Source organism: Saprolegnia parasitica (assembly GCF_000151545.1).
Source record: "Saprolegnia parasitica CBS 223.65 unplaced genomic scaffold supercont2.10, whole genome shotgun sequence".
Lineage (NCBI taxonomy): Eukaryota > Oomycota > Saprolegniomycetes > Saprolegniales > Saprolegniaceae > Saprolegnia > Saprolegnia parasitica.
In genome coordinates, this window is record NW_012156404.1 from 769,807 (window position 1) to 783,423 (window position 13,617).

At 57.2% G+C, this 13,617-nt stretch overlaps 2 protein-coding genes across 2 annotated transcripts; both read left to right on the forward strand.

The window, feature by feature from the left end:
* Positions 1-2,740: 2,740 nt before the first annotated feature.
* Positions 2,741-5,641, forward strand: SPRG_22125 (hypothetical protein; the record flags this gene model as incomplete). Its single annotated transcript, XM_012342726.1, has 10 exons — positions 2,741-3,019; positions 3,081-3,191; positions 3,277-3,318; positions 3,372-3,824; positions 3,867-4,037; positions 4,083-4,454; positions 4,547-4,747; positions 4,795-5,250; positions 5,310-5,516; positions 5,552-5,641. The coding sequence occupies 10 exons, from the start codon at positions 2,741-2,743 to the stop codon at positions 5,639-5,641; spliced, it is 2,382 nt and encodes a 793-aa protein (XP_012198116.1).
* Positions 5,642-6,253: 612 nt separating this feature from the next.
* SPRG_19557 (hypothetical protein) lies at positions 6,254-8,285 on the forward strand (the record flags this gene model as incomplete). The annotated part of the gene is made up of 3 exons (XM_012342724.1): positions 6,254-6,643; positions 6,790-8,007; positions 8,037-8,285. The coding sequence occupies exons 1-3, from the start codon at positions 6,296-6,298 to the stop codon at positions 8,283-8,285; spliced, it is 1,815 nt and encodes a 604-aa protein (XP_012198114.1). The 5' UTR covers positions 6,254-6,295.
* Between the last annotated feature and the right edge of the window lie 5,332 nt (positions 8,286-13,617).

Consider the following 13,617-nt stretch of genomic DNA (forward strand, 5'->3'; position numbering starts at 1 on the left):
AGACACAGCAGCATCTTCGCGAGGGCGGCCAGAAGGAGTGCTTTGGGTCGATCTGCGGTGGTGTTGGCTTTGGTTGGGGTCTTGGTGGCGGCTGCGGTCTCTTTTCGCCGTTCCGTTGCGGCGGCTGGTTCTAGACGCCACGTTTTGTGCCTAGCAATGAACGACATACTACTAACCGTCTATCAAATCAATGCTTCTCTTCGATCTACAGCCGTCTATCTCACCGAGGTAGAATTGACGCACTCATATCGCAATCTCCTCAGATACATCAAGACCATGTCATATATTTCAGATCTAATTAGCGGCTGTGTCATGGCCATTGAGCGTAGCGAGCTTGTCGCCTTCGGAGTCCGGATGCGGCAATCTGAGGAGCTGGCTGACCAAGGCCGCGGACTGATAGTCACGGGTCCGTAAAGAGCGCTTTGTGGTGCGTGAAGGCATGCTTGATGGTCATAGAAGTAAGGGCATAAACAAAATTTATGCATTCGGCAAAAGATAGCGTCGTTCGGCTACTTGAAGGAGGCTGCGGTTGGGTCTGTCATCGCCTATTTCTTACAAATGGCATGTGCCATGTAGACGTCGCTCGTGATGCCGCCAATAGTACAATTCGGCATAACTTCGGACACCAGTTTCTAGCGCTGCGGACCGCGCATGATGGTGCAACTTGGTGCTACGTGCTACAAAAAGCATACTTTACAACTGTACCAGCTTTGAGCCATTTTGTATTTTTGACCGAGAGTGGCCATCCGAGACGGGCAATTCCCAATTCCTCGCAAGCAGGAGCTCGACAAGTTGCGTGCTGTTAGCCACTTATCCGGATATCTGGTTTGGGTCACGAAAAGACGATGTTGCGGCCGCCGAGCTCTTGTCCATAGTGACTGGCGCGCCATCTTGAAGCATTCAAAGTATCACCAGGCCACACATTAGACACCATTGCGTTTGAAAATGAACTCGCCAAGATTTGGCACATTTGAAGAGGGCGCTTTGGAGAGCTCGAAATGCAAGGTCGCGTCGACATGCGAGGCGTACAGCGGTACCGAGACGCGATCCAAGATGCACGCCAAACTAAGTTCGTAGCACCATCTGAGAGGCGCGACGCACTACAAACTAAGATCGTAGTACCGTCTTATAGCCGCCACGCTAGGACGCCGACGCCACTTGTCGACAACATCACGTTTGAAATGGAATCGCCCAAAGTTGGCACAATGATAGAAGACACTCTGACGTGCAGAGCAGACCACGCTACGTTGCCGCTGCAGTCGTACATCGCGCGCAATGCTCCACCACATATACAAAGCGCTTTTAAAACGTAAAAAAGCAAATGACCACATCGGTACGCTGTAGTCTTCGTCTTTTAACTTACTTGTAGCGACGATCGATCGCCCTTCCACTGGATCGAGAATGTGATTCCAGCACCTTTCGTTCGAATACTACGTGCAGGAGCCATCATATCCTATGGAGTGATTGGGACGAGAGGCTTTGAGCTCACAGTGCTCGGATTGCATGGACTTTTCTTCCGCACTCTCTCGCGGTGATTTAATGTCGTCTAATATCACTCGTGTAAAACGTGTGCCAGGCTACAATGCGTCCTCGTATACGAGAGATGAGGTATTCACAAGTTTACTCGATTTCTATGACGTGGCACTCGGAGAAGGTCCCATTTCCAAGCAAACGTTCAGTCGTGTAAAAACAAGTGTAAAAACGAGCACGACGAAGGCGAAACGCAGTGCTTTTACAAGACAATCAGAAGAATCTGAAGCGCTGTTCATTCTGCAATTTGCGCTCGAGGGCCTCGGTCGCACGGCAGGGCGGTCGCTCCTGCCGACTGTGAACGGTGAAACTCGTGTGGGCGAGGACCTTCTTTCGTCGTTCATACCTTCGATTCAGGACATTGGATCACCAGGCTAGCGCTTGCAACGACCGCTGCGTTCTCATGCAGCGTGCGAATGCTTCTCGTCGAGGACCCATGTCACACCGAGCCACATCAAGCATGGCGGTGGAATGCGTATCCGGACAAGATCCGGATACCTACAGCACGCGCAATACCAAAACGGTCGACACAGCGGCAAGTCACGACAACGTCGGCGGTGGAGAAGGAGCTGCGCAAGCGCCGCGTCGTCTTCAGAGCGCGCGCATCATCTCGCGACATCGAGCCTGATTCTTCCGAGCTTGAGCACCTCACGCTTGACGTCCTGCTGCTTGCACGGCAGTCGGCACCGGGACCGCTGGCGGCCCAGCGACAACATACCACCCGTCACAAACGCCTCGCTCCACGTCGCATTCGATCCGTTCTCTGCTCGAGCTTCCGGCGACCGGACCTTTCAGCCCTTGGCGGCCACCTACAGTGGTCGCGCGCGCATGCTCGACGGTATTCGTGGCCAGACCTTGTTCTCCAATGCGTTGGCCCGGCGCGCGTTCCCGTTTGGCAATAGGTACCACACATCTTTGACGACACTTGCGTCTCACAGATTGACTAGTTTCCTAAATCGGTATCCTCCGCCGCAACCTGTGCGCGTTCGCCCGAGACGCACGAGACTGAGAATCTTGCGCGCTTTCCCCGCCTTCTCGTGCTCTCGCACCACCTGCTTGTCGTACACGGCGTGCGCAAAGACACGACTGCGACTCCAAGTCCGGTTCGCCTCGGGAGACGACCTCGCACCGCCAGCCCAAAACGATGACGAAGACCACGATAACGATGAGAATTATGAGATGCGCGACCACGTCGACGCCTTTTTGCGCGATGCCGGATCTCACGAACGCGTTCCTCGAGACCAAGGTCTACGCTGCATCGCGCCTCGAGTTTGCCGCCAGCGGTATTAACGAAGCGCGCGTCTTGAGCAACGTCATCCAGTCGCGCGTGGTCACGACGCTCGAGGCGCTGGCAATCCCCAACGCCGGCATTTATTGCACGCTGGACGACACGCTATACCAAGATCAAGATGAAGGCCGCTGGGAGACGCAAGTTCGCGAGGAGCTCGCGTGGAAGCGGGCTACCGACCCGAACGCGGCGGCCAAGAAGGTCAAGAACACCGAACAAGCCCTCAAAATGCTTGGACACCCCAACAAAAGGGACTGCGCAGCAGCTTGCGCCCGGCGCCTTCCCGAACCCTGCCAAGATGGACAACTGGAGCGTCGAGCCGGATCGGTACATGCGCCAACGGCGCTTCCTTCATCGCATCGCCCGCCTCGGCGTATCTACCGCGGCTTCCGCATGGTCGAGATCCAAGGCACGTCCATTGCCGGCTACTCATACAACGAAGTTATCGAGAAGATCAGCCAGACGCCGCGATCGGCTTTTGCGACATTAGCCGCGGCCTCGTACGCGCGCTCCTCTATCCTCTTTGTACGGCTCATGCACCGTGTTGCGGCAGAAAGGCGACCCGGTCGACGACGAAGAAGACGAGACCGAGCTCGAGCCCGAGAAAGAAAACAAGCTGCGGCTGCGTGCGATCGAGTCGGAGCAGATGAAGACGCTCGTGGTCACGCAGCTGCACAAGGAGGTGTGGGCCATGGACAAGAAACAGCTGAAGCAAGTGGTCATGGCCATGACCAAGAACGTCGACAGCATCCTACTGCAGCAGCGCCGCAAGCACATCAAACAACGAATCGCCAAGCTCCAAGATCGGCAGCACGGCAGCAGCAACGGCCTGCGATCCGAAAGCAGCAGCAACGACTCGGCGCCGCACGACTGCCTACAGCAGCGGGCGCATATGAACTCGACGGAGCTGCTCGTTGGCGACATGGACCGCGCGCGCTTCAACGCAACCGAGCTGCTCGCTCGCCCCGATGTCGACGCGCGCCGGCTCAACCACACCGAGCTGCACGTTGACACCCGGCGGCGGTTTGGCGGCACAGAGCTGCACTAGGGCAGCTCGTCCATGAGCTCCGAGGGCAAGCGCCGGTCCAACTCGGTCGAAGGACGCGGCGTCTCGAGCCACAGCAGCGTCAGCAGCAGCAGCAGCAGCAGCAATGGCATGCGCTTGCACGACCCAGCCGACTATGCGTCCTTGACTCTCGACCGGCTCGAGCACGAACTCGTCCGTGGCGTTATACCCGCGTGCTCACATGACAATTCTACGTAGCTGGTCGTAAAGGTAGCAATGCAAGCGCCACAACTGGATGGACTCACAAAGGACCGGTACCGACGACAACTCTCGGAGCTCAACGCGCGCATCGCACGCGCTGAAGCCGACGCCAAGCGCGACAGCTCTGTCCAGCGCTCCGAGCTTGCGGAGCTCAAGCAGCACCTCAAGGCCGTCGGCACGCGGCTCGAAGAGACGACGCACGAGAAGACGTTCCGTGCGCTACTACAAAAGCGCGCCGACCTCAAAGGAAAGATCGCGCGCCTCGAGCAGCAGCTGGTGCCCGAGATGCCACCGGCGCCTGCGCCACTGCACCCGAACGCGTCGCCAGCCGAGATTACCATGTACATCTCGGGGCACAAGCGCGAGCTGGTACGACGACGCTGCACTACGAGCGATCTTATGGTCTCGAATTAGCGCGACGTGGTGCAAAAGCTCATGAAGACGACTCAAGACAAGGACAGCGCGAGCAGCAGCCACTACATGGCCCGGCGAAAGAGCTCAAGCAGGCCATCCTCACGGCGCAGGAAGCTCTACAACGAACGTCGGCCGTCACGACGGCATCCACGGACGTGCCGACGTCACGCGCGCCGAGCGAAGCGATGCCAGAGACCATGGACGCGCCTGCTGTCGAAAAACACATTGCGGGTCTCAAGCGGGAGCTGGTACCCAACGTCTTTTGCAACTAATCTCATGTCGTCGGTGGCGCGAGATTGTGTCGGCCGTCGCCCAGCCCACGGCGTCGACGGCCCAGAAGCCCGAGCTCCTCCGCCGCCGCAGCATCGTCAAGGACCACCTCGCCGCCGCGCAGGACGATTTGGCTCAGATTACGTCGCCCGACGTCGAGAAGGCGAGGCACGAGATCGCTGTCGTGCAGCAGTACATTGCATCTCTCCAAGACGACCTCGCTGCAGTCCTCGCCAAGATCAACTCGAAAGCGCCGGCCGATTTGGCTAAGTCGTCGCTCTACATGATGCGGCGCAACGATCTCAAGAACAACCTGAGCTTTGCCCAGGACCAGCTCGTGGAGCTGACGCAAAACCTCAGGGCGGCGCTGGCGAAGGCGCGGCCGATCCCGTCGCGGTCGTCGACGGCCTCGTCGGACAAGCGCGACTCGTCCAAGGCCGAGATACTCGACGAACCGATCCCGCTCTCGAGCGAGGACCACGTGCGCATGACGCAGACGTACAACGCGCCAATCCCGATGCAGACGGGCTCTCGCTCAAGCTCTTCCGCAAGCGCAAGGTCGTCTGGTGCAGCATCGAAGCCAGCGGCTGTCTCTGCTGGTACAAGAGCCAGCGCGACCTCAAGCACGTGCGGGGCTATGTCGACTTGGCGAAGACCTCGGCGCGGAACGTCTTTGTCAACTACGCGCGCGGCAACACCTTTGACCTGCATGTCGTGAGCCCCGGCTTGCTCGCCAACACGGAAGAAGTATCGCGCTTCATTGCGCCGAAGCGCAAAAGTAGGTTCGCGCCATCAACGACACGATCAAGGTCCTCGAGACCGCCACGCCGATGGGTGCCGACACCTTTGGCCGCAACTCGGTCGTCTTTTAAGCAATCAACCACTATGAACCTAGTCGTTGGAGAAGAGGGAAAATGTCTCGTAGCATCCTAGCATTCCTGTACGCGCCCAGCGACACGATCGACCAAACGCTCACTTATAGTGGGCTCTGTAAACTCGAGCAAGCCAACACCCACTCGTAATCTCCTTTTTCATGGGTTTTCCACTAGGCTCACACCGCCAACGCATAGCCAGGTCGCGCGGTCGACCAGATTGCATTTGGAACTGAACTCGCCAAGACTTGTCAGATTGGTCACATTGGACGAGGGCGCTGTATGGACCTGCTGCAACGTCCTGCAATACTGTTGTCTCCACCAATGAGAAGTCTCAATTGTTCGCTCACCTTTGTCCCCTTGGCCTATCACATCGTGGTATTTAATTTGAACTCAATGAGTGTGGAAGGATAGCCATTTAGTGGCGGCCGAGGCCACACGACATGCACCAACGAGCAAAAGACGCGGGAAAGATCGTATCTTTCGCCCCAGTGGTTTCATGTAACGTTTCACGAACGGTCTTGAATCTCATTGGTGCAGATAAGGCATCGCAAGTTGTGATTGGCTACAAAATTTTGGTCGGGCGAGCGCCCGTTCAAATCTCCCGCCAACAATGACGCCACACATGGTCACATCTCGATTTCCCCACCAACGATGAAGACCCGCATTGGAGTGTGGCTTGCGGTAGCCATCATCATCCATGCCAACGCTCACAAAGACGTGGCATCTGTCGCGTCGAAGGACGTCATGAAGGCGACTACAACATCCCGCGCTCTCGCAGCGGCAGAAACCGAGCTACAGCCGCAGTTCTTCAACACCATCACCAACTTACTCGATCCCATCACGGCCGTCATCGCGCCCGTGCTCGATCCCATCACGGACGTCATCGTGCCCGTGCTCGATCCCATTACGGGCCTCCTCGATCCCATCACGGACGTCATCGTGCCCGTGCTCGATCCCATTACGGGCCTGCTCGATCCCATTACGGACGTCATCGTGCCCGTGCTCGATCCTATTACGGGCCTGCTCCGATCCTACTCACGGACGTCATCGTGCCCGTGCTCGACCCAATTATTGACATCGCACCCATCACGAACGTACTCGATCCGATCATTGACGTACTCGATCCCATTCCGGACGTGCTCCAGCCCATTCCGGAAGTGCTCGAGCCCATTTTGGACGTACTTGATCCCTATATTGACATCGCACCGATCACGAACGTACAGCCAACGTACTCCAAAGGGCCTCGGTATGGGCCAACGCACGTCGACTACGCGGCCAACCACTACCGGGTGGACTCGGCTGATGTTGACACGGTGACGATTGCCAGCGAAGAAGGGTGCCCCGAGGTTCCATGTCGCGAGGTCTTGGACTTTGAGGATGGCAAGTGCACGTACACGCAGCTGCCGCGCGGTACGCTCTGCCCGGGCCAGAGCGGCGACAACGGCGGTCCGTGCGATGCCGACGAGAATGACTACTGCGACGGCGACGGCACGTGTCTTAACGGCTACAAGGACCAAACCATCGTCTGTCGCAGGGCCCGCAACCTCTGCGACGCGGCCGAGCTCTGCAGTGGCGACAGCAGCCAGTGCCCGGACGACGAGTTTGCGCCGTCGTCCAAAGTGTGCACCAAGATGGGCAAGTCCACGGACGGCCCGTGCGACGCACCCGACTACTGCGACGGCCGTGGTCGCTGTGTGGACAAGTTCCAGCCCAGGAAACATGTTTGCCGCCACGCCGTCAACGTCTGTGACGAGGCAGAAACGTGCACGGGTGTCAGCGGCGACTGCCCCAGCAACAGCTTTGCGCGCAAGGGAATCGAGTGCACATCGATTGGCGAATCTTCGGGCGGCGCGTGTGACGACGTTGACCGTTGCGATGGCTACGGCAAGTGCATTGACCACTTTAAAGGCACGAAGCATCTCTGCCGCCGGGAAGTCGACGTTTGCGACGAGCCCGAGTATTGCTCGGGTGAATGTGGGGTCTGTCCCGACGACGTCGCCGCGCCCGTGGGCAAGGTCTGCACACACATTGGCAAGTCGAGTGGTGGCAAGTGCGACGGTGTCGATGTCTGTGACGGCCATGGTCGCTGCATCGAAACCTTTCTTGGCAGCGACGTTGTCTGCCGCCAAGCAAGTGATATTTGCGACGTGCCCGAGTATTGCACGAGCTACAACGGCAAATGCCCCCACGACACGTTTGCGCCCCGAACGACCGAGTGTACGTCGATCGGAGAGTCGTCCGGCCACGCGTGCGACGGCGTCGACTACTGCGACGGCAGCGGCAAGTGCGTCGACACCATTGCGAAGGACACGTTGTGCCACGCCGCCGAGGACCTCTGCGACACGAGCCGCTTTTGCAACGGCGTCCACGCTTCGTGCCCCACAACAACGAGGACGCAAACTACGGCGACGACTACGCCTCGGCCTTTGCGTACAAGGCGCGCCAGTGCTCGGCCAAGGCAACGCAGAAGTTTGTTTCGGTGTACGATGCGCCTGGGGGCCAAGCGGCGCTGCTCTTGGTTGCCGTGGCCATGGTGGGTGCTGTCGCGGCTATGGTTGCCGTCTCTGTGTCCAAGAAAGAGGGGCCGTCGATCATCTCGATGGAGGATGGCTACGTGCCGCTGACGCAAGACATGCACTAAGTCATCGCCCCCTCGTTGCGTGTCCAGAAGTTGCTGTTAGATTTCGGTCCAAAATATATGGTCAATTTTTTCTATGCAAGTATTGACTTGATTGCGCCACGAGAAGGATGCAAAATGATGCATATTAGGTTCCCACATAATAATAAAAAAGCGCTAAAGGACGAGCAAGCGATGGGCCCGAGAAAATCAATGCAATCGATAGAATATTGTACGTTCGTAGGCGTTTATAGCCCCTGAAGTGCAGCTATTGTGCGTTTTAGCCTTCCAGTCGTAAGCGATCCATGCCACGCCACTCTAAAAATGGATGTTTCGCGCCAACAAGCAGTCGAAACGGCCTTTCAAGAAAAGCCGCCTTAGCAAAACCAACGACTGGTCGGCTTTCGATCTCGCTACTCATGGTTCGGTGTCAGTACTCGAGCGTCATGGTTCTTCCCGAGCAAGTCTCCGACGAATCGCGCGCGCAAGTTGCGAACGGCGCGCTCGAACGGCCGGTGTACACTTGCATCCAGAGGTGGCCAATGCGAGACGCGCCCCTAAGGTGCTCACGTTCACGACCCTGCCGATGGAGAGCTCGCTCGAGACCTCGTTCACGGCGCCAAAGGACGAGTGCACATTCGCATGCGCATCGGTGTACGAGGCCTGCTCCAACATGGCTCTTTGCTGCGCCGGTTTGTCCTCTTTCACCACAACGGTTTGGCGACCACGGGATGGATCTCTCCCAACGACCAAGTGCTGGTGTCAACTCCCACGCATTCAGGCGTAGCACTAATATGCAAACTCTTTGTAAGGACGATAACGCGGAAGACGTTGATATATAAACTCTCAACCTTCAGCAACCCTGTCGCCGCACTTTTCGTGCACACGGTGCCGCTCGCATCGGTCCTCATGTCGATCACCGAGTCGGACGAGGTACACACCCAACCTCGTGGCCGTAGCCTGGCGACAGCTCCCCAGCGCTGCCAACCTGATGAGACAGCACGGTGTCTCGGCGTTCAAGAGCTTTGTGATGTACGCAGCTCAGATTTTCTTCGCCTAAAAGAGATTGCAAGACAACGTGACAGCGCTGGTCGTAGCCATTGACACCGTAGCGGTAGCAGATACCATTGCTTTCGCGTTGGGTATTTTGGCCCTGTGCGTTGTGTCGTCGAGACAAACGCCGACAACCTCGAGCACCTCGTGCGAGGAAGTGCGTCCCTTGTCCCGCTAAGGCGTATCCGGACACATTCCGGATGCCAAAACCAAAATCAATTCCAAAATGGTCGACACGGCGACAAGCCACGACACCGTCGGCGCCGGCACTAAAAGGAGCTGCGCGAGCGCTGCGTCGTGTTCGGAGTGCGCTCCGTCTCTCGGCATCGAGCTCAATGCGTCGGACCTCAAGCAATCACACAGGACGTTCTGCTGCTTGTGCACGGCAGCCAGGACCGAGACCGCTGGCGGTGCAGCTATGACGTTCCGCCCGCCACGAGCCTTTCGCCCGCTGCGAATCCTTCGTTCAGCGTTGCCTCCGATCCGCTCTTTGCTGTAGGTGGCTACAAGCGAAGCTCCTACTAGTTGTACAAGATGCTCGCGAAGGCTGCGTCACCGTCTATTGTCAAATGGCTCTTGGCGAACAGTGCTTGCTGCTCAAGGGCTTCGAACCGCTCGTCCGAGCGTATGTGAACGCCTTGTAAACGGCGTGACCAGAGTGGATACGGTACGCTCTCGCTACAGACCCGGGCTGGCTCCTCACCGTGTACTACACGCAAGAGGTCGACTACACACTCGAGTCGGGCATCACTGAGCTGCTCCAGAACCCGACCTGGCGCTTTGTGTACGCCGAGCAGGTGCTCCTCCAGCGCTGGTACGTGCACTCGATCGCTGGCGACCTTGGCCTAAGCGGGCGTCCGTGGCGCGAGCAGACGCACGTGATGAAGATGATCGCCAAAGCTCGTGAAAGAAGGCTGCTTCGACTTGTCGATCAACGGCGGCTGGGTCCTGCACGGCGAATCGTCCTACCTCTACTCCGTCATGATCAACCAGACGACGCTCGGCCACGCCTTCTTACTCCACGAGTTTGGGTACCTTGCACCATGCGTTTGCTTCGCCATATCAAAGTCCTGCAACTAGCGTCAAGCCGCGCATCGTGTGGCAGATCGATCTCTTTCGCCATTCGTCGAGCTCGCTCCTCTCGGCCGGCGTCAACAAGAATACGAGAAGCGCAAGGACAACAAGGACCTTAGTACGCACGCCTAGGACGCCGAGGGAGATGGCTCAACAACGGCGTATAGTTCATGGGTGAAAATTAAATTCTAGCGGATTTTCAATGAATCGTCTAGCGGATTTCATTCCAAGACCGATTCCTCGCAAACTGTGCTGCGTGCGTCCCCGTAAGCCTAGGTGTCGCGTGCCACGGAGTAGTCGCTTGTATCACGCAGGTTCCTCGAGCGACATGCTTCGTTGTCGCCCAACAATCGGACTTTATGTCCTTTTTGGCATCGACGCCGCCAGAGGTCGTCTTCGCCGCACGGCTCACGCAACCGCTGTCGGAGTCGCTGGAGTACCAGCGACTACTCCTTGGCAAGCGGCACCGAGGCTCACGGGGACGCACGCCGCACGGTTTGCGAGGAATCGACTCTAGAGAGGATCCGCTAGAAATTAAATGAAAATTCGCTAGAATTTAATGTTTGCCGTATAGTTCATGTCGCAGCCGTCGCCGTCGCGCAGCGAAAGATCCAGGACGGCTACGGCGCGCTCATCTAGGACGGCTCTCCCTATGGATGCCCCACATGCTGTGCCGCTCGTTTAGAAGCTCGACATCCCTGTACCTGCCACGCCTGCGCTCGACAGTGGCCAGTGCAGCCCCAGCCAGCGCAATGCTGCTTATGCTTTCATCGACTTAGCTCGTAGATGGATGTTTTCGCCCGCCGCGCTCCCCGAGATGGTCGACAAGGGACTGCTCAAGCGCGATGCAGAGCTCAAGCTGCAGGCGTGCACGGCTGACACGCTCATTGCTGCTACAGTCGTCTCGTTGAGGTTTCGACGCTTCTGCCGCTCCGCGATGACGACAGCGCGTCGTAAGTAAAGTAAGTAAAGCTCTCGCGCTTCTTGATCGTCTACCGGTGTTTGTCCGCGACGGGTTTTGATCGCGTGTGGCCTGCGTTCGTTGTCATGGCGCTGCTTCTGCAGATCTTTGCGCCCAACGCTCCAAGCTTTGCCGCGACAATGGCTTGCCGTTGGCAATAATCGAGAACCTCGTCGCTGCTTTCTGAGCTCCACAGACGTTCATGCCACGGCTGTCGACGCTCTGTATTCGCCTGTAGCTGGCTCTGAAAAGACGAAATACTGTAAGAACTGTTTCCATTTATGTATTCTCTTGGCCCATCGCCAAGTCGCGAGGTCGACTCCATTGCGTCTGAAAATGAAATGGTCAAGGTTTAGTACATTGGTAGAGAACGTTGCGGAGAGCACGGAAAGCGAGGTTGCATCGACGTGCGATGCGTACAGCGGTCGCGAGACGCGATCCAAGATGCCTCTCGACTAAGATCGTAGTGCCATCGGAGAGGCACAACGCACGCCAAACTAAGATCGCAGTGCTATCGTAGAGACACCACGCCAGGACGCCGACGTCACTTATCGACATCATCGCGTTTGAAATGAGCTCGCCCAAAGTTAACACAGTGATAGAATACATTTTGGGAAGCAGAGCAGTCCACGCTAGGTTACCGCTGCCGTCGTACAACGCGCGCAATGCTCGACTTAGGACACAATGCGGTTTTAGAACCTTAAGAAGCAAAGGATCGCATTTGCATACCGTAGTCTTCGTCTTTTGCATTTGTATCGACGATCTCCCTTCCACTGGATAAAGATTGCGATACCTAGCGACGTTCATGGAGTTACTAAGTCCAGCGCCATCGCATCCTGTGAAGCGATTGGAACGAGAGGCTTGCAGCTCACAATGCTCGGGCTTCTGCACTCGCAGTGATCTCTTGTCACAACGCATGCGATGGTATTTATGCGTCCTCGTATGCCAGAGGCCGCAAAATGTCGAATCCAATGACGTGGCACTCGGAGAATGTCTCCTTTTGGCGCAAACGTTCAGTCGTGTAAAAACAAGTGTAAAGGCGACCACGACAAGGCGAAACGCAGTGCTTTTACAAGAATGTATAGCAACACAGAGCGCTGCTCATTTCGTAATTTGCGCTACAGGGCCTCGACCGCACGACACCGCGTCGCACGGCAGGGCGGTCGCGAGCGGGTGTCCTGTCGACCGTGGACGGTGAAACTCGTGTGGCCGAGGTCCTTCTTTCGTCACACATCCCTGCAATACAAGATGTCGGCTTAACAGGTAAGCAAAAATCGCTGCGTCCTCATGCAGCATGCGAATTTGCTTGGGTCTGCGTCGTCGAGGATCGATAATGGCAGTATCAGTACCGAGTTGAGCATCGTCGCAGTTATCGAGCGTTGGCACTACGTGTACTGCCTTGGCGTAGGTGCATACATGCGTGCAAGAGGCTTGTCGTATCCGTATTGGGTCGTGGTTGCTGGCGTTGAATCGATGCAGCGCTGGTCGCAGCTATCGCCGCCGAAGCGGTGAAAATGCCATTGCTTTTACGCTGGGCGTCTACGCGCTGTGAGGTATTTAGTCAAAGAGACAAACGCTGACAGCGACAACCTCGGGCGTTTGTGTGAGGAGTGCGGACGAAGGCCTCGACATTGTCGCGCTTATGGCGTTTCTCGTCATCCGGATAAATAACCGGATACCAAAAGCAAGGGCAATTCCAAAATGGCCGCCGCGTTAACAAGCTACGCCGCCGCCGGCGCAGCAGTGGGCGCTGCGCGCGCGGCGTCGCGTTCGGAGTGCGCGCGTCATTTCGTAGAGAAGAGCCAATGGCGCTCGTCTCGAGCGCCTCACCCTTGACATCTCGCTGCTTGCACACGGCAGCCAGCACCGAGACGGTCGCGACGACGTCACGAACCTCTCGCCCACCGCGAATCTCTTGCTCGAGCTACCAACGATTGGAGTATCTCGGGCGGTCAACAACCGTACCCATGGTCCACGGCGTGCTTCGCCGGACCTCGCTCTTCCAGGTGTCGACGTGGCGCTGGTTTGCGATTGGCACAAGGTACCACTCGTCTTTGACGCCACTCGAGTCTCACAGAATGACTAGGCTTCTGACTCGAACGAGGTTTCTCGTCTGCCGCTGTAGGTGGATTTCATCCTCCATGTCGTGCTTATCCCAGTAAGAAGCATGCGCGCGCTCGTTCCGGACCAGCTCTATACAGCCTTTATAGGGCTTTGAGCAGTCGCCTCTGCCGCTGACCAACCGCACGACGAAGAACACCGACGCGG